This window comes from Spermophilus citellus (assembly GCF_964194105.1).
Source record: "Spermophilus citellus genome assembly, chromosome: 10".
Classification (NCBI taxonomy): domain Eukaryota; kingdom Metazoa; phylum Chordata; class Mammalia; order Rodentia; family Sciuridae; genus Spermophilus; species Spermophilus citellus.
Genome location: NC_138197.1, coordinates 74999616 through 75019072, shown reverse-complemented (window position 1 = coordinate 75019072; position 19457 = coordinate 74999616). Strand labels below are relative to the sequence as shown.

General features: G+C 32.6%; 1 protein-coding gene across 1 annotated transcript; it reads right to left on the bottom strand.

Moving 5' to 3' along the window:
• Positions 1 to 12399: 12399 nt before the first annotated feature.
• Positions 12400 to 13341, bottom strand: LOC308658820 (olfactory receptor 6C2-like; the record flags this gene model as incomplete). The annotated part of the gene is made up of 1 exon (XM_081311739.1): positions 12400 to 13341. The coding sequence occupies one exon, from the start codon at positions 13339 to 13341 to the stop codon at positions 12400 to 12402; it is 942 nt and encodes a 313-aa protein (XP_081167865.1).
• Positions 13342 to 19457: the final 6116 nt, after the last annotated feature.

The following is a 19457-nucleotide window of genomic DNA, read 5'->3' as shown; positions in this document are numbered from 1 at the left end:
GCATGTGACTTATTTTACTTTGCATATTGTTCTCTAGTTTATATCCATCATACAGCATATGACATCATTATTTTTATAGCTGAATAATCTCAATTTTTAAGTCAGATAATTGATTATTAGTGCACAGAAATACTAATGAGTTTTGTATGTTGGTTTTGTATCATTTAACTTTGTTGAATTAATTTTAGTTCCAACAGAATTTTATTAAAATTTGGGGGATTATCTGTACATATTGTCTTACAAACAATGACTATATGATTTCCTCTTTTCCAAATTAGATGTTTTTACTTGTGCCTGATTGTTCTTGCTAGAATGAAAGTGTTAGAAATGGCATTCTTGTTCCAGATGTTAGAGGGAAAGCTTCCAGCTTTTCTCCATACAGAGTGATTGCAACTGTTGACTTAGCATATAAAGATTTTATTATGTTGAGATACGTTAGTTTTATACTTAATGTGTTCTGTTTTTATCATAAAGTGTTGTTGAGTTCGCTATTCTACATCTACAAATAGCTGTTCTACATCTGTCCAGTTGATCATATCTTTTTGTCTTTCTTTTGTTGATGCTGTATATCTTATTTATTGACTTGCATATTTTGAACCATCCTTGCATCCGTGGCATGATTCCCGCTTAAGAATGGTGAACAATCTTTTTAATGTGTCATTGCATTTAGTTTTCTAGCTTTTGTTGTAAATTTTTGCATCTATGTTCATCAAGGACATTGGCCTGTAGTATTCTTCTTAATTATGTCCTTTTTCTGGTTTGGGTATCAGGGAAATTAATGTTAGCCTCATGGAATAAATTTGCAAGAATTTCCTTCTTTTCAACTTTATGGAGCCACATAAAATTGGAATTAATATTTCTTACATATTTAGTAGGACTTTGTAGTGAAGCCATCTAGTCCTGGGTTTTTCTTTGAAGGGAGACTTTCATTTAGTAAATCAACCTCATTATTAACTATTGGCTATTCAGTTTTTCTATCTCTTCATGATTAAATCTTGGCAAAGTATATGTTTCCAGGTAATTTTTTTCTTTTCTCCTAGGTTTATTTTTTAGGTATAGTTATTCATAATAATCTTTGATGTTTCTCTGTATTTCTTCAGTGCCAATTTTAATAATTTTATTTTTATTTCTGATTTTGTTTGCATATTCTTTCTTTTTGTAAGTCTTGCTAGAGAATTGTCAATTTTCTTTATTTTTTGAAGGACCAGCTCTTTATTTAACTTGTCTTTGGTTGTAGTTGTTGTTGTTGTTTTAATTCTCTATTTGACTCATTTTGGTTTAGATTATTATTTCTTTCCTTTTACTAATTTTCAATTTTCTTTGTTCTTATTTTTCTAGGGCCTTGAGATGCAGAGATAAAATCTTTATTTAAAGTCTTTACATTTCTGGTGCAGGTGTTAATTGCTATGAACTTCCTTCTTAGTACTGCTTCTGTTGTATACCATTGTTTTTGGTATGCTGTGTTTCCAGTTTCAATTGTTTCAAGCATTTTTTTAACTTCATTCTTGATTTCTTTCATTATCTATTGGCTGTTCAAGACTGAATTTATTTAATTTCCCTGGATTTATGTAATTTCCAAAGTTTCAATTTTGATTGATTTCTAATTGTGTCATGGTTTGTTTTGACAAGATAAATTAATATGATCACAATTTTTAAATACTTATTGAGATTTGTTTTATAGCCTATCATATTATTCTGAATAATTCTGTCTATTACTGAAAGTGCGGAATTCAAGTTCCATACTATTATTGTTTTGGAGTTTATCTCTCCCTTTACATCTATTAGTATTTTCTTTATATATTTGTATGCTCCAATATTGGATGCACATAGAACTATTATTTTCTCTCATGGAATTGACGCTGCATCACTATTTAATTATATCCTTTGTATATTTTTAAAATTTTTTATTTCCTTTTTTGTTTTAGACCCTGCTGAGGATTCAACTTGGGATTCATGAATTCTAGAAAAGGACTTTATCACTGAGCTACACCCTTGGCCCTACAGTTTTTATAGAGAGTCTAATATTTTGTGATGTGACTGTGGCTATTCTTGCTTCATTTTATTCTATTTTAATGGAACACCTTATTACATACTCTCACTTCCAGCCTATGTGGCTCTTAATGGTGAGTTGAGCTTCTTGTCAGCAACAGACAGTTGGGTCTTTATTTTTTATTCATTTAGCTTTGCATCTTTTAGTTGGGGAATTTAACATGCTTACATTTAAATACATTTTCAATAGGCAAATACTTACTACAGCCATTTTGGAAACTCTTTCTTGGTTTTATTATATTTATTTTCTTCCATTTCCCCTTTCTTCCAAGTCTTCTTTTGTGATTAAGTGATTTACTTCCTTTGTGAATGTGTTTTGATTTATTTCTTATTATTTTTGGCTTACAGATTTTTTTGTGTTTTCTCTGAGGGTTCCAAAGACATCTTTGATTATAACAAGTTATTTTAAAATAGTTACAACATAGCATGATTATGAAGGTTAAAAAAAAGAAGACAAAGGAAAAAGAAACTATACTAATAAAAACATTACATTTGCACTCCACTCTTCCCCACATTTTCAATTTTTAGTATCCCACCTCACATATTCTGTAAACGTACCGATGTAGTTACTGGGTTTAACCTCCTTTTGTTCATCATTTTCATACTAAAGACATAAATGATCTACATTCCACCTTAGAACATTAAAGCATTGTGAATTTTTTCTGTTTGGTTACTCTTACTCTTGAGTTTTAAATCTTCTCATCTTTTCTTCTTACTCTTCAACATCAGTTTCTTTCATTTTAAATAACTCCCTCTAGCATTTTTTGTCACTCAGTTCTGGTGGGGACAAATTCTCTCAGCTTTTAGCTAAACATACATTTACCTCTTTTTCATTTCAAAGAAGAGCTTTGATGGGTACAGTGTTTTTTGCTAATAATTTGCTTTTCCTTTTTCTGAAAATCTCATGCCCCTCTCTCTTACCCTTTAAGATTTTGCTAAAAAGTCTGCTGTCAGGTAAATTGAGACACCCTTATGTGTCGTCTGTTTCTCTTCTTCTGCCATCTTGAGAATCTTCTCTTTATCTTTCACTTTAATAATTTCATTAGAATATGTCTTGGAATAGACTTGGTCAAGTTAAACCTGTCTGGTGAACCTTGAATTTCCTATACCTGGATATTTGTATTCTTCCATAAATTTGGGGAGTTTTCTGTTATTATATCTGACAATAAGTTTTCTATCCCTTAGGCATTCTCAAGTCCCTATTGAAGCCCAATAACACAATTATTTGCTGTTTTAATGGTGTCCCCAAATCCCCAAAGGCTTTCTTTATTCCTCTTGTCTTCTTTCTTCTCCAACGGTGCATTTTCAAATAATCTTTGAGTTCATTAATTCTCTTTGCTGTTTAATCAATATTGCTATAATGCCTTCTTTCATATTTTAAAATTTTGCTTAGTGTATTTTTTTGTGGTGCAAGGATTTCTGGTCATTTTTTCATTTTCAATTGCTTCAAATTTTCTGCTAATTCTTTGTTACAATTGATCATTTCCCTATATTTTCTTGAAGCTTATTAAGTTCTTTAAAATTATTCTTTTAGAGTCTTCATTCAAGAATTCACATCCATGTGGGTTACTATCCCATTGTCTTTGTGTACCTTATTTGGACAGTTAGTAGTTCCATGAAAGTTCTTGATGCTTTTTGGTGTACAATATCATTGAAGCGTTGGGTGTTTATTCCAATCTTCATAACCTATCTTTGTTTATGCTTTTATTTCTAGTAATTTTAAGTGGCCTGCTTAGTTTCTGTAGTCACTTCTGCTATTTTAGCTCTAGATAGTGTTTAATGTGTTCATTGTGTCAGCGCTAGAGGGCAGTTCAAGCACACTTTGTTCCAAATCTGAAGTTGTGTTGGGGAGCATAAATTGGCTTGGTTTTAGAGGTTTCAGGCTATGGTTACTTGATCGCATAGCCTACTGAGACAAGACTTGCACTGGAATGAACCGATTAGAAGGATAATTATTAATATTGATGAGTATGTACTTATTTACTTATACTATTTTAGATACTAACCTACACAAAATCATAACAAAGAAATCTATGAATTGAGTACAATTATTTTTTCTCTGTTACAACAAATGAACAAATCTGAATTCCAGAGAAGGTAATGTTGTTTTTTTTTTTTTTCAAAGTGTCAACTTGTAAATGACAAATCCAGAGTTCAAACCCTGGCAACCTAATCCTAGCACTCATACACTTGAACACATTATGGCCATGAAACGTAAGACTGACCCTCTTGGATCCACGAGATAAGTCAGTAACTGATACCTAATCAAAGAAATGTCAATGAACACCTCCAATTATCCCTTTAATTGAAATTGATGGTGGTGAATGTCTTGCTTTTCTATAAGAAATCAAAAATAAGGAATTGTATTTTTTATATTATGAGAAGCTATTGCATTTTGCCAATTTTTTTTTCTCAAGCTATTGGGATGGTGATATAATTTTATCATTCATCCTATTAATTTGGATCCTCTAATTAATTGATTTGCCCATATTGAGCCATCCTTGCACCCTAAGGATAATCACTCTTTTATAATTAAAAAAAAAGTAAAAAAAAAAAATCTGAACAAACTAGATTCAGAAGGAATTAGTATCAACCTAATAAGTCAGTGTATAACAAGCTCACCACTAACACCATATTCAGTGACGGAAAACTTGATACTTAATAATCAAAATCAAGACAAATTTTCCAATACTTACCATTTTCATTCAATATAAGACTGAAAGATAGAGCTAGATCAATTAGACAAGAATATGAAGTGAAAAGCATTCAATTTGAAAAAAAAGTCAAATTATCTTTGTAGATAACATGGTCTTCAATGAAGAACACAATGAAGGTACACACACACACACACACACACTGTCAGAACCAATGAACCAGTAAAGTTGCAAGATACCATACCAATGTACAACAATCAGCTGCATTGTATGTGCTAACAACAAACTATTTGAAAAGTTTGTAAGAAAACAATTTATTTTACAAAACCATAACAGAAAAAATACTTAAAATAAATGTAACTAAATAGAGAAAATACTTCCATGCTGAAAACAATAAAATATTGATGGATGACTTTAGGGACACAAATAAATTAAAAAATATCATGTTTATGGATTGGAAAATTTAATATTGTTAAAGTTTTCTTTGTACAAAGTTATCTACACATTCAATGCAATCTGTTTCAAGATTTCAAGAACTTTTTTTTAACTGAAATATAAAAATGTCTAAAATTGGAATGGAATAACCAAAGACTTTGAAAAGCCAAATAAGTCCTGAGAAAGAATAGAGCTGGAGCCATAACACTTGCTGATTTCTAAATATATTACAAAGCTAAAATATTAAAAAGAGTATGTCATTTGTAAAAAGATAGGCATGTAAACTAATTGAACAGAAGAGAGAGCTCAATAATACTCTCATGCAGGTACAGAAAATTGATCTTTTACAAGTGCTAAAAATTTACAATAGGTATGACAATTTATACAATAAATAGAATTGGGAAATGGCATATTCACATGCAAAATACTGAAACTGGAGCCTTAGCTTCCATTACACACAAACTAAAAAAGTATTAAAGACTAAACATAAGATCTGAGACAACAGATGTACACATGTGTGCGCACACACACAAACACACACACACACAGCTGAGACAGTAAAACTCCTAGGAAGAAATACATGCCGAAAGATTCATGGCCGTGGTCTTGGCAATGACATCAAAATCTCATGTGATAAAAAACAGACATAGACAAGTGGGAACACATCAAATTGAGAATCTTCTGCACAGCAAAGAAAACAACAGAATTAAAAGGCATCCCATGGAAAGAAAAAAATATTCATATACCATAAACATATTAAAGGATTAATATCCAAAATATAAGAAACTCTGTAGACTTGACAGAAAATGAACTTATGTATTTGAAAAAAAAATGAGAAAAGGACCTGAATATTTATTTTTCAAAAGAGAATATACAAATGTACAAAGTTTTCAATATCACTAATTATCACAGGAGTGCAAATTAAAACCACAGTGAAGCATAATACCTGTTATGATGGCTAGTATATAAACAAAACCAGAAACAACAAACCCTCAAACTAAAAGTAGCAAGTTTTGGCCAGAGGAGGAGACGCAAAGAAAAGACCACCGACTCCAATTTTAAATCAAATTAAAGCAAGCTTGTAATTCTGACCAGCCGGGACTGTCTCTTCCAAAATCCTTGGGTTAGAGAATCATCCCACAGCTCTCTAGCAGCATGGTTTTATAGCACAAAAAGTTGCAAAAGGGGGGTATCTTGAGAACTTACAAATAAAAGGATTTTAACAAGCATAATACAAAAGCAGATAGTAGGTTAATTACCTAAATGGTTTCTTTTTTTTAATTTTTTTTTTAATTTATTTTTTAGTTTTCAGCAGACACAAAATCTTTGTTTGTATGTGGTGCATGAGGATCGAACCCAGGCCGCACGCATGCCAAGTGAGCGCGCTACCGCTTGAGCCACATCTCCAGCCCCTAAATGGTTTAACATTCCAAGTTAGGGAGTAAATTTAGATCTCAACACCAGAATTTATGAGGTACCACTAAGGTTTTAAAGAGAGTTGTTATCTGGTCATGGAAAGCCAGGCATGGGTGAGTTCAAGTCATGGGCAGGAATTCCAAGCAAGTTTGGAAATTGCAGTAATTTATAGTAAAACAGAAATTAACTTTTCATGATTTTGTGATGAGATGGCTCCCAATATTAAAATAGAATTAGGCTGGGTTCATCAGGATGATGGTCCTCAGGAGATTTAGTCATGGGCCTTAGACATGTGGTTCAAAGTCTTAGACCCAGTAAACAGGCCTGCCCAGCTTCTAGGACTTCTCTGCAGTAAACTTAAAACATGAAAGACAAAGAGAAGATTCAAGTTGGGGAACTAGAGCTTGCCCCATCTGTATGTAGCTCTTGAAAATCAGAAAGGCGATCTAAGAACATAACCAGAGCAGGATTTGTTGTTTGTAGCTCTTGGTAGGCAGGGCAACCGCCCAGATCACATCTCATTAGAAAGAGAAAACAAGAAGATGGGGGTGGGGAGGTGGGTTTGCTCTGCAGTATTCTCAGTCTAAGGAAGAGGTTGAATTCTCAGTCTAAGAAAGAGGTTGACTGGGCAGTATCCTCCATAATTTTCATTTGAATGGTCCTGCTCCAGCAATAAGACCTGTCCTTCAGGAAAGACTAAGCCTCAGACTCCCAAATATGACCACCACAAAATTCTCCACTCCAGTGGGGTCTCAGAGACATCCAAGTGATGGGAGAAGATATATTGGAATTTAAAACATTTCCAACTTTTGAGCAGTTAGACCAACAAAACCAAAATGTTATATTTCATGCAGCTATTCCTTTTAAAATATTAAAAACATTAAGATTTGCTTGTTTCATGTATGGCCCAAACTTTCCTTTTGTGCAAAGTTTGATAAAAGTGATGTATAATGAGGCCCTGCAGCTTCATGATTGGATTAGGGCCTCATTATACATCACTTTTATCAAACTTTGCACAAAAGGAAAGTTTGGGCCATACATGAAACAAGCAAATTATTGAATTCATCTAATCAAAAATCTTAAGAGAGGCATTGATCTGTGTACCAGCCCAGGAAACAGCAGAAAAAAATTACTTGTCTGATGATCATGTCAGGGTGGACCAATGGCCCCTTACATGGGAAAAGCTCCAAGTAGCCCATAATTTTCTTCAAGAACAGCTTCAAGCTGGTCATATTGAGGGTACTTTAAGCCCTTGAAATACTCCAGATTTTATGGTAAAGAAAAAAAATCTGGCAAATGGAGATAGTTACAAGATCTCAGAGCTATTAATTGAACTATGGAACCAAAGGGAGCTTTATTTTCTGGACTTCTACAGATTAACCCTCTTATCAATTAATAGTAATAGATTTAAAAGATTGTTTTTTCATTATACCGTTACATCTAGATGTCTGTAAGAGATTTGCTTTTAGCATCCCAGCAATAAATTTCAGAGAACCAGATAAGAGGTTTTGCTGGAAGGTGTTGCTTCAAGGTATGAACAATAGCTCAACATTGTGCCAGAATTTTGTAGAACAGGCTGTGGATCCAGTATGAGAACAATTCCCTGATGCATATATAATACATTATATGGATGATATTCTTTTTGGTCACACTAGTTCAGATGTGCTTTTAAATTTTTTGCTCAATTAGAAACTTCACTTACTGCAATGGGTTTATGCATAGCACCTGGAAAAGGTGCAAAAGGCTTCTCCTTTTCAATATTTAGGCAATTTAATCAAAGGAAGAACAATTTGTTCACAAAATCTACAAATCAGAGTTGATAGTTCATGAACTCTTAATGACTTTCAGAAATTACTGGGTGATATTAACTGACTGCAGGCAAGTTTAAAATAAACCACTGTGGATTTCTGTCTTTTGTTTCAGATTTTACAGAGAGATCCTTCTTCAGCTTCTCACCAACTTATGGCAGAGCAAGGACAACCTTGACAAAACTTGAAACTCCTATTAGACTGCCCAGCTTACTAGAATTAATCCAGAAGAGTCTATATATTTATTAACATTTCCCACTATTCATACCCCTACAGGGGCAATATGGCAGTCATTTGGAGTTATTGAATGTCTTCATCTAACTCACTCTCCCCAAAACTGTTGAGTCCTTACAATTGGTTAGATCAGAGTCTTCTATTTTTTTATTTAATGGATTTTATTTTTTAATACATGACAGTGGAATAATGCATTACAATTCTTATTACACATATAGAGCACAATTTTTCATATCTTTGTATATAAAGTATGTTCACAACAACTCATGTCTTTATACATGTACTTTGCCATTTCTTTTTACATTTCAATTCTTATTACAAATATATACCACAAATTTTCATATCTCTGTATATAAAGTATGTTGGCACCCAATTCGTGTCTTCATATATGTACTTAGGATAATGAAGTCCATCACATTTCACCATCCTTGCTAATCCCCTGCCCCCTCCTTTTCCCTCCCACTCCTCTCTCCTATCTAGAATTCATCTGTTCCTCCCATGCTTCCCCTCCCTACCCCACTATGAGTCAGCCTCCTTATATCAGAGAAAATATTCAGCATTTGTTTTTTGGGGATTGGCTGACTTCACTTAGCATTAACTTCTCCAACTCCATTTACCTGCAAATGCCATGATTTTATTCTCTTTTAATGCTGGGTAAAATTCCATTGTGTATATATGTTACATTTTTTTATCCACTCATCCACTAAAGGGCATCTAGTTTGGCTCCATGGTTTAGCTATTGTGAATTGTACTGCAATAAACATTGATGTGGCTGTGTCCCTGTAGTATGTTCTTTTTAAGTCCTTTGGGTATTGTCTGAGGAAAGGGATAGCTGGGTCAAATGATGGTTTCATTCCCAGATTTCCAAGGAATATCCATACTTTTTTCCATATTGGCTGCACCAATTTGCAGTTACATCAGCAATGTATGAGTGTAGTTTTTCCCCACATCCTCACCAACACTTATTGTTGTTTGTATGCATAAGAGCTGCCATTCTGACTGGAGTGTGATGATATATTTTAGAGTAGTTTTGGTTTGCATTTCTCTGATTGCTAGAGGTGATGAGCATTTTTTCATATACTTGTTGATTAATTGTATATCCTCTTCTGAGAAGTGTCTGTTCAGGTCCTTTACCCATTTGTTGATTGGGTTATGTGTTTTTTATCAGTGCTTAGCTTTTTGAGTTCTTTATATACCCTAGAGATTAGTAGATCCTTCTATTATTATAACCCCTTTATCTACTCAAAACCATAGTTGGTTCTGGAAATCTTCCAATATGTGGCCTATGGATTTTGGTAACTTTTCTGGTCAAGTAGAAAGTCACCATCCTTAGAATAAGGTTATTCAATTTGCTCTTGTAAGTTCATTTATTTTTCCCAAAATTGTATGTGCTCAACTAATAGAGCAATAACAGTGTTTACTGATAGCTCAATTCAGGAAAATCAGGCTTCTAGAGCCATGCTCATACTGAGATAAAACAGACATCATATATTTCTGCATAATGTGCAGGATTTCATGCTCTCCTTTGCATTTTATTTCACATCTAATGAGCCAATTAATGTCTGTAGTGACAGTGCATGTATGGTTGGAGTTGGAAAACATATTGAAACAGTTGCTATTGGAAATACACCATCAAAGGAGTTGTTCCATTTGTGCCACACTTTACATAAGGCAATTCAAATTTATCAATATCCTGTTTCATTCATCATACCAAAGCACATTCTAATCTTCCAGGTTCTTTAGTATCAGGTACTGATAAGATTGATACTTGTTGTTGTCTGTCAACAAATTTCTTTATATTATTGCACATAAAGCTCACATTAGTTACATAATCAGAATGTTTCTAGTTTACATAAAACATGTCACACTACCAGGGAGAAAGCTCATCAAATTGTTCACCTATGTCCACAATGTGTTCTACATTTTCCATCTTCACCAACTGGGGTTAGTCCCCATGGTTTATCACCAAATCAGTTATAGCAAATGGATGTAACTCAAGTCTCTCAGATTGGCAAAAATTGTTATGTTCATGTTTTTGTCGATACTTATTCTCAATTTATCTTTGCCATTGCCCTTGTAAAAGAAAATACTCAATATGTCATCTCTCATTGCCCACCTGCTTGTACAATATTAGGCTGTCCTTTACAGACTGAAAACTGATAATACTCCAGCTTATACTAGTTCTTCTTTTCATCAATGTTGCCACAAATTTTGTATTGATCTAAAAAAAAAGCATTCCCTATAACATCAAGGTCATGCCAGAGTAGAATGAACTCATTTTTCTATTAAGCAACAATTACTTAAACAAAAAAGGGGAAGTAAGACCAATAAAATAACATTAATCATGTTTGTTTTTCTAAATTTTTTAAAAACTGTGACTCTGTAGGTCACACTGCTGTGGAGAGACACACTTCTTCCACTGCAGCAGATCCATTGGGCCTACTTTGATGAAAACATTTAAAACAGGACAGTGGAGTGAATTACATACAGTGATAATGTGGGGTAGACGACATGCTTGTGTTTTCCCTCTGGAGGGAAAACTTTCCTTCGCCCTTATGCTATGTGTGCAACAGAAAATAATCAAAAACATGAAGAGAGAGCATACAGAATGGGAGAAAATGTTTATTGTATTCACCCTAGATAGAGAATTAGTTTACAGGTTATATAAGGAACACAAAAATTTAACACCAAAAAAATCCCAAAAAATTACCCAATCAATAAATGGACTAATGAACTCAACAAGTACATTTTTTAAGAGCTTCAACTCTAAGCTCTTTAATTTTTGAGTATTTTCTATATTATTCCCTTGATCTTAGTTTCAATTTATATTAGCATATGTATTTCATTATTTTTTCCTGGTATTATCATCCCATATTCTTAATATCTTTTAAAAATCTTTCATATTTGTTTTTTTCTTCCAATTTCCTAATTCTTTTTTTTATTAGTTACACATGACAGTACAATGATCTTGACATATCATACATTTGAATCAAATGGGGTATAATTTCTCATTTTTCTGAGTGTTCATATTTGTTTGTGTTGATTTAGCTAGGTTTCCTATTTGTGGGAATGTTGAATTTAGTGTTCCAATTCTCTTCCATGCATCTATTCTGAATTAGAAACCCTTAATAGGTGATTTTATGTTTATATTGTTTTAGATTAAATATATATTTGTCAATGATGTTGTTCTTGTATATAAGGAGAGAGCAAATAAGTCTTATCAGTGATGTTGAAGATTTCTCCATTTCTTCAATTTTGAATAATCATTAACTCCTGTTGATATCTCCTTTTCCAAATATTTTAATGGGCCTGAATGCCTTATTTGGTAATATATTTTAGCATGTCTTTGGAGTTTTTGTTTTTTAATTTTTTAATTCTTATTTTTGCATTTGTGATATTCATATTGTACCTTGTATTACAGGAAAAATGTAACTACCACTATTGCCATATAATTTACCCATAGATAATTTATACATTTTAAAATATTATTTTACTTCCTAGAGCAATATTCCCTAGAGAGCAATAGTATTTTTGCCACATCTCTAGTTCAGAAGTAGAGAAAAATGTAATTGCTTAGAAATTATATATTTTAGTTTCACAATGAAGGCAACACATAGTATGAATTTGATTTGAAGTAATAGAGAGTTTAATAAAGATTTTTTCTGATTAGCTTAAATGTCATTGAGAAATATTAAATGTCATTGAGAAAGCTAATCAGACAAAATGTAGAAAGGAAACAATGAAGTAATTTAGAAGCAGCAATAAAAGAATTATAGAATGTTTTATTTTATTTGTCACAACTTCTACTTCTTTGAGAGAAACACAATCTTCTTTATGGAGTCATTGAAAGCATGTTTCACTTGCTTGTTCCTCAAGGTGTAAATGAAAGGGTTCAGCAAGGGCGCTACAGAAGTGGTGAGAACTGAAACTCCTTTATTTATGGCCACCTCTTCCTTTGCTGAAGGCTTGATGTAGATGAAGATGCAGCTGCCATAGGTGATGGAAACCACAATCATGTGGGAGGAGCAGGTGGAAAAGGCCTTTTTCCTTTGCTGAACAGAGGGGAATCTCAGAATGGTCCTGATGATGTATGTGTACGACAGAACCACACAGACTAGGGTGATAATGAGGGCGAATACAGCCACAATGATGACCATCTGTTCTAATATCCATGTGTCTGAGCAGGAGATCTTTAGGAGGGGACTTGCATCACAGCTGAAATGATCAATAGCATTAGAATCACAGAATTCAAGCTGGAGACCTACACTTAGGGGTGGGACAATAATCATCAAGCCAGCTACCCAGCAGGAGAGGACTAATATGGTGCACACTCTGTTGTTCATGATAGTCATATAATGAAGGGGTTTGCAGATGGCCACATAGCGATCATAGGACATAGCTGCCAGAAGAAAAAATTCTGTTGTTCCAAAGAGAAAACCAAAAAATATTTGAGTTGCACAAGCATTGTAGGTAACAGTATTGTCTCCAGTTGATAAACTGTACAGGAATCGAGGGATACAGACAGTAGTAAATGAAACTTCTAGGAAGGAAAAGTTTCTGAGGAAGAAGTACATAGGTGTCTTCAGATGGGAATCCACCAATGTGAGAGTGATAATAGTCAGGTTCCCTGTTACACTCAACATGTAGGTGAGCAACAGAAAGATAAAAAGCAGAACTTGCAGTTTTGGGTCATCTGTCAGTCCCAGGAGGATGAAAGTGGTTATTGTTGTGTGGTTCCTCTTCATTGAATCTTGATATTTACCTAATCCTTGTGTAAAAATCAAAATTTTATGAAGAGACAGATATTCAAATTCTATAGGAGAATACTATGCATATACAAGTCAAACAAATCAGCTTATGTTTATTTTCACTTTTTATATCATAATCAATATTTTTACTATTACAATAGCCTTCTTGTATTTTATGTGTATGAGCAGTGGAGATTTGTTATTGTCAAACATCCACTTTTTCTTTAATCATTTGTTCCCCTCAGAATTTAAAAATATAGTTGATTGGTCACATACAAATAATTAGGTTAACTATATTTCCATATTGGTTACAGAAAGATGTCATTTGTTGGATGCCTAATCGTTCTTTGTCCAAGCAAACCTTTTGTATACAGTACATATTCAGGTAAGTAGGAACATGGATTCTCTTTACTGTTATTACTTGGGGATTGTTTTAAGGGTAAGATATATTTCTCCTAGAAAACAAATAAAGGATAATGACCACAACAGGATTTCTTATAGTGGAGACTAATTCTTATTAAAGATGGTTGGGTGTATAACTACTTTATGTATAGTGTGACTAAATGTTATGTCCAAGATATTTACAATTATAAAGTATTTTATTATTCATTGACTTTTGACCAATTATTTGATTGTTTTCCCTTTTCTCTCAAAACCCAGAAGTTAATTTTTTATTTAACATCAATAAATATAGCCTTCTAGGATGTGTCTTTTTTTTCATGATGCTTTAAATTAATTTAAAAGACATTAATTTCTCCTCAGCTCATCTTCATTCCATTGAGGTTTTAAACAGTTATATTGGGACTTTCACTGGCAACTCCCTATATCTTTCCTAACACCCCAACGAGTTCATTTTTGTTGAAGCCAATGACACATTTTAGTTCTTAAGTTTCCTGAAACTGCCACAGCATTAAAAAGCAAAATTTGGTCATTCTTGAAATAAGTCCCATGCCATCTTTTTCATTTTCCTCCTAGCTTTAGATTGTTATTTTTAGTATCTCTCTTTTTAGTCTTCTCTTCACGTGTGAAACATTGGTCCTTCCCAATATTCTATTTTCAGATCTCTCACTTTTTATGTTCATTTTGTTATTCTTTCTCTATGCTCTCCATGAGTAATTTCATCAGTTTATATGCTTTATCATTTATATGACATACTCCAAAGATAAGATCTATCCTCTATGAAAACATCATTAACTATATAGGTTATTTCTGGGTTGTTTCCTAGACCGTCCAAGGATGCCAAATCTGAGGATGCTCTAAACATTACAAGTTGTGTGTCCATATCTCAATTACCATATGCTCTTATCTTCTTCCAGTATTAACTACTTTTTGATATAGAAAGAATTATCTTTTTGTTTAACCTGCAAGTCTCTTTATGGAAAGTAGTTTCTTTGATTTTTCTCACTTCAACACTTCTCATTTTCTTACCTGTCTTCCTTAGGGCTTGAGTTCCACTAACACTGACTACTTGAAATTCTTCATATTTTCCGCATGCTTTCTCCTCTGCACAGGCTAATGTTTTGAATAATACCTATTAGTCCTTCAGGGATCCCCTTAGGTATCAGTTCTTTCAGGAAATCTTTACTCATGAACCTAAAGCACATGAAATTGTGCTCCTGTGGTATTTCCAAGTACCTGTTGTTTATTCAGTCATGGAATATATCACATTGTATTATGCTGTGCACTGTAATTACATTTCTCCTTTTCTCTTCTGTAAATTTATCTAAAGTAAAAGTAAGATTTTATGTGCTCTTAAATATCTTTATATTTGGGGTTATATAGTAAAATTTAGGTACAAAACAAAACAATGTTATCTGTATACTGGGGAAATTTATATTTCTTAATGCCTATTCTGGTCAGTTCTTTTTAAGTTCTTATTTTCACATGTGCTTCAATTACTCTTTTATTTTGAATACTTTTTAAAACAAAAGGCCTGAATATGCCCAGTTCTGAACTGTAAAGCTTCTCCTTTGCCAGGATTTTCCACTGCCTGTGAACTACTCCTTCCCTTACCCTTATTAATTATTTCACTCTCTTCAGCTGCTATTTGCTTTCCTCTTTCTGATAACCTTTTTCCTGATCTCTTCCTTTTTAGGTACTTAGTTAGGATTTGCCTCTATTTTACAGAATTGCTTCCCATATATCATTTTTTGGGACTGTAATAGTTTCACATTCTGTTTTTATTTTTTATTGATTATAAAACTGCCTACTGCATGTATAAAAATTTAATCTGCTGAGACTTTGTATTTTCTTTAATTAAATATATTTTATTTTTTAGTTGTAGTTGGACACAATACCTTTATTTTATTTATTTATGTTTATGTGGTGCTGAGGATCAAACTCAGGGCCTGGCATGTGCTAGGTGAACACTCTACCGCTGAGCCACCACCCAGCCAAAGAGACTTTGTATTTTCTTAAAAAAATCAATAATGATCCACATAGATAATATGAACAAATGCATTGAAGAAGCCAAAGAGTACCTGAATATTCTCAAGATTATTAGATTTCTGGGGGCAATACAAAATGTACTCTAAAAACCAGGAATTTGTTCTTTTTCTGTTATATTCTTTGTGGCTACAAAAATAGAGTCTAGTGCATAACCCAAATTCAATAATTTTTGAAGAAATAATTTAATATACATTTAGGTGATTGTAACATGTATATTAGAATTTTTCATAGTAAAAAGTTTAAGTACAACTTAATAAAATTACAGGAAAATATTAACAAACATTTCTTTCCCTTATCTCTCAAAAGAGAAAGCAGTTCTCACGACTATCTTAAATTACTTACTCGTGATAATTTTGGTTGGCAGCTCCTTAGTGGATTTAATTGTTTGTGTTACTGAAGATGTGACTTGTCCAGGGCTAGCACCATCATCTAAATTTGATCTGTAGACATGTTTTGGAGAATAATGAGTTTTTGTAGTTTCACATTTTCACACTGTATATTTATATCATTAGAAACTTTCTTACTTTGAATATTGGAAATATTTTCTTTGATCTCCTTCAGCTGGTAAGAAAATCTAAGAGGGAGAAGAAAAAAAGAAATTTTATTTGGATTGAAAAGAGTGGTGTTCTGATTTTCTGAACAGGCAGTTAATATTTCTACTCCTAAAATAATGATATTTATGTTTTTGCTCTGTATCCAGGAGGCATACTGGGATTACCTGAGATAATAGTCAAGTGTCCTTAGTGTCCATGTTCAAACATCACTTACTGAAATTTCTGTGTAATTAGCCTTGGCAAAGCAACTATTAGGCAGCAACAGAGACACTTTCCTTTGAGACAGTAAGATATCAACACCAAAATCATTTAGACAGCAGTTGCTCATCTTAATGGGAGAAAAAAAAAAGCACAAGCCTGATTCAGCTCACCATTATAGTTTCTAAGGATATAACTATGTATGTTAATAAAATATTTTATTGAATCCTTCATGATAAAATGTTCTATAAAATATCTGCTACATGTGAAAATTCTAATTGACAAATATTATTATTTATACAGATATATTATAAAAACAATCATCTTGTTAATCAGAATTTACATTTTAAAATAGGAGAACATGTGTAATTTGTCATTATTTGTTCTATATACAAACAATGCATTTCCTTATTACTTTGTGCTTGGAAACGTCCAGCTTCTTTCTTTTTAGTTATTCATAAAACATAAAATAAGTTATTGTCAACTACAGCCCCCCCCTTTCTATAGGTTCTTATCTTTTTTTTAAATTTTTTTTAAAGAGTGAGAGAGAGGGAGGGAGGGAGAGAGACAGAGAGAGAGAGAGAGAGAGAGAGAGAGAGAGAGAGAGAATTTTTAATATTTATTTTTTAGTATTTGGCGGACACAACATCTTTGTTTTGTATGTGGTGCTGAGGATCGAACCCGGGCCAAACGCATGCCAGGCAAGCGCACTACCGCTTGAGCCACATCCCCAGCCCCAAGGGTTCTTATCTTAATGTGTTTGCGTAACATTTTTCTTACCCCTATTATCTACTCATTACCATTTCTAGAAATCACTATTATACAATCTGATGAACTTAATTTTTATCACCCATATATAAGAAAAAATAGATAATATTTGTCTGTCTCCATGTGACTTATTTTACTTAAGGTATTCTTCTCTAGTTATAGCCATCTTGTGGCACATGATATCATTACTTTTACGGCTGAATAATCTCTCTCAAATTCTAGTTCAGATCATAGACTATTAATGCACAGAGACACTACTGATTTTTGTACGTTGGTTGTGAATCATTCAACTTTGCTGAATTAATTTTAGTTCCAATAGCTTTTTATTAAAGTTTTGGGGATTTTCTGTATATAAGAACATATTGTCTTACAAACAATGACAATATGATTTCCTCTTTACCAAATTAGATGTTTTTTTTTTCTTTTGCCTGATTGTTCCTGCTAGAATGAAAGTGTTAGAAATGGCATTCTTGTTCTAGATGTTAGAGAGAAAGCTTCCAGCTTTTCTCCATATGGTGTGATAGCAACTGTGGACTTATCATATATAGATTTTATTATGTTGAGATACATTTGTTTTATACTTAATGTGTTCTGTTTTTATCATAAAGGGTTGTTGAGTTTGTTATCAAATGACTCTTCTACATCTATTCAGGTGATCATGTTTTTGTCCTTCATTTTGTTGATGCTGTATACCTTGTTTATTGATTTGCATATTTTGAACCATCCTTGCATCTCTGGCATGATTCCCACTTAAGAATGGTGAATAATCTTTTTAATGTGTCATTGCATTTAGTTTGCTAGCTTTTGTTGTGAATTTTTGCATTTATGTCCATCATGGACATTGGTCTGTAGTATTCTTTTTAATTATGTCTTTTTCTGTTTTGGGTATCAGGGATATTAATTCTAGACTCATCAAATAAATTTGCAAGAATTTCCTCTTCTTCAACTTTATGGAGCCACATAAAAAAACAGAATTAATATTTCTTACATATTTGGTAGAACTTTGTAGTGAAGCCATCTAGTCCTGGGTTTTTCTTTGAAAGGAGACTTTCATTTACTGAATCAACCTCATTATTCATTCTTGGCCTCTTCAGTTTTTCTATCTCTTCATGATTAAATCTTGGCAAGGTATAAGTTTCCAGGTACTTTTTTCTTTCTTCTAGGTTATGAATTTTGGAGAATATAGTCACTCATAATAATTTTTAATCTTTCTCTATATTTCTACAGTGCCAATTTTAATAATTTCATTTTCTCTCTGATTTTATTTGTTTGAATATTCTTTTTTTGTTAGTCTTGCTAGGGAATTTTCAATTTTCTTTATTTTTTGAAGGACCAGCTCTTTATTTAACTTGTCATTTTGTATTGTTTTTAAAATTCACTATTTTACTCATTTTGGCTTAGATCATTATTTCTTTCCTTTTACTAATTTTATTTTTTTGTTGTTCTTATTTTTCTAGTGTCTTGAAATGCAGAGATAGGTTCTTTATTTAAAGACTTTTCTATGTTATTTTTTCTTGTGCCTCAAGATACATGTTTATTAAAGGGACATGACTCTGCAACAGGGAAAAGACTTTATTTTTTGATGCAGGTGTTGATTGCTATAAACTTTCTTATTAGTAGTGCTTCTTTTGTATACCATTGGTTTTAATATGTTATGTTTCCAAGTCCAATTGTTTCAAGCCTTTTTTTTAACTTTAGTCTTGATTTCTTTCATTACCTATTGGTTGTTCAAGATTGAGTTTGTTTAATTTCCATTGATTTATATAATATCCAAAGTTTTCTTTTTGTTGATTTCTAGTTTAATTGTGTCATGATATGTTTTGAAAAGATAAATTAATATCATATCATTTTTTGAAAGACTTATTGAGATTTGTTTTGTAGCCTATCATATGATCTATCTTGAAAATTATTCCACGTTTTTACAGGAATGTATATTCTTCAGTTGTTGGAGGGAGTATTCTGTAGATGTCTGTTAGGTGCAATTTAACTCTGCTCTTTCTTTGTTGATTTTCTTCCTGAATAATTCTGCCCATTACTGAAAGTGCAGTGTTCAAGTCCCATACTACTATTGCTATCGAGTCTATCTCTTCCTTTAAATCTATTAATATTACATTTATATATATTTGTGTGCTCCAATATTGGATG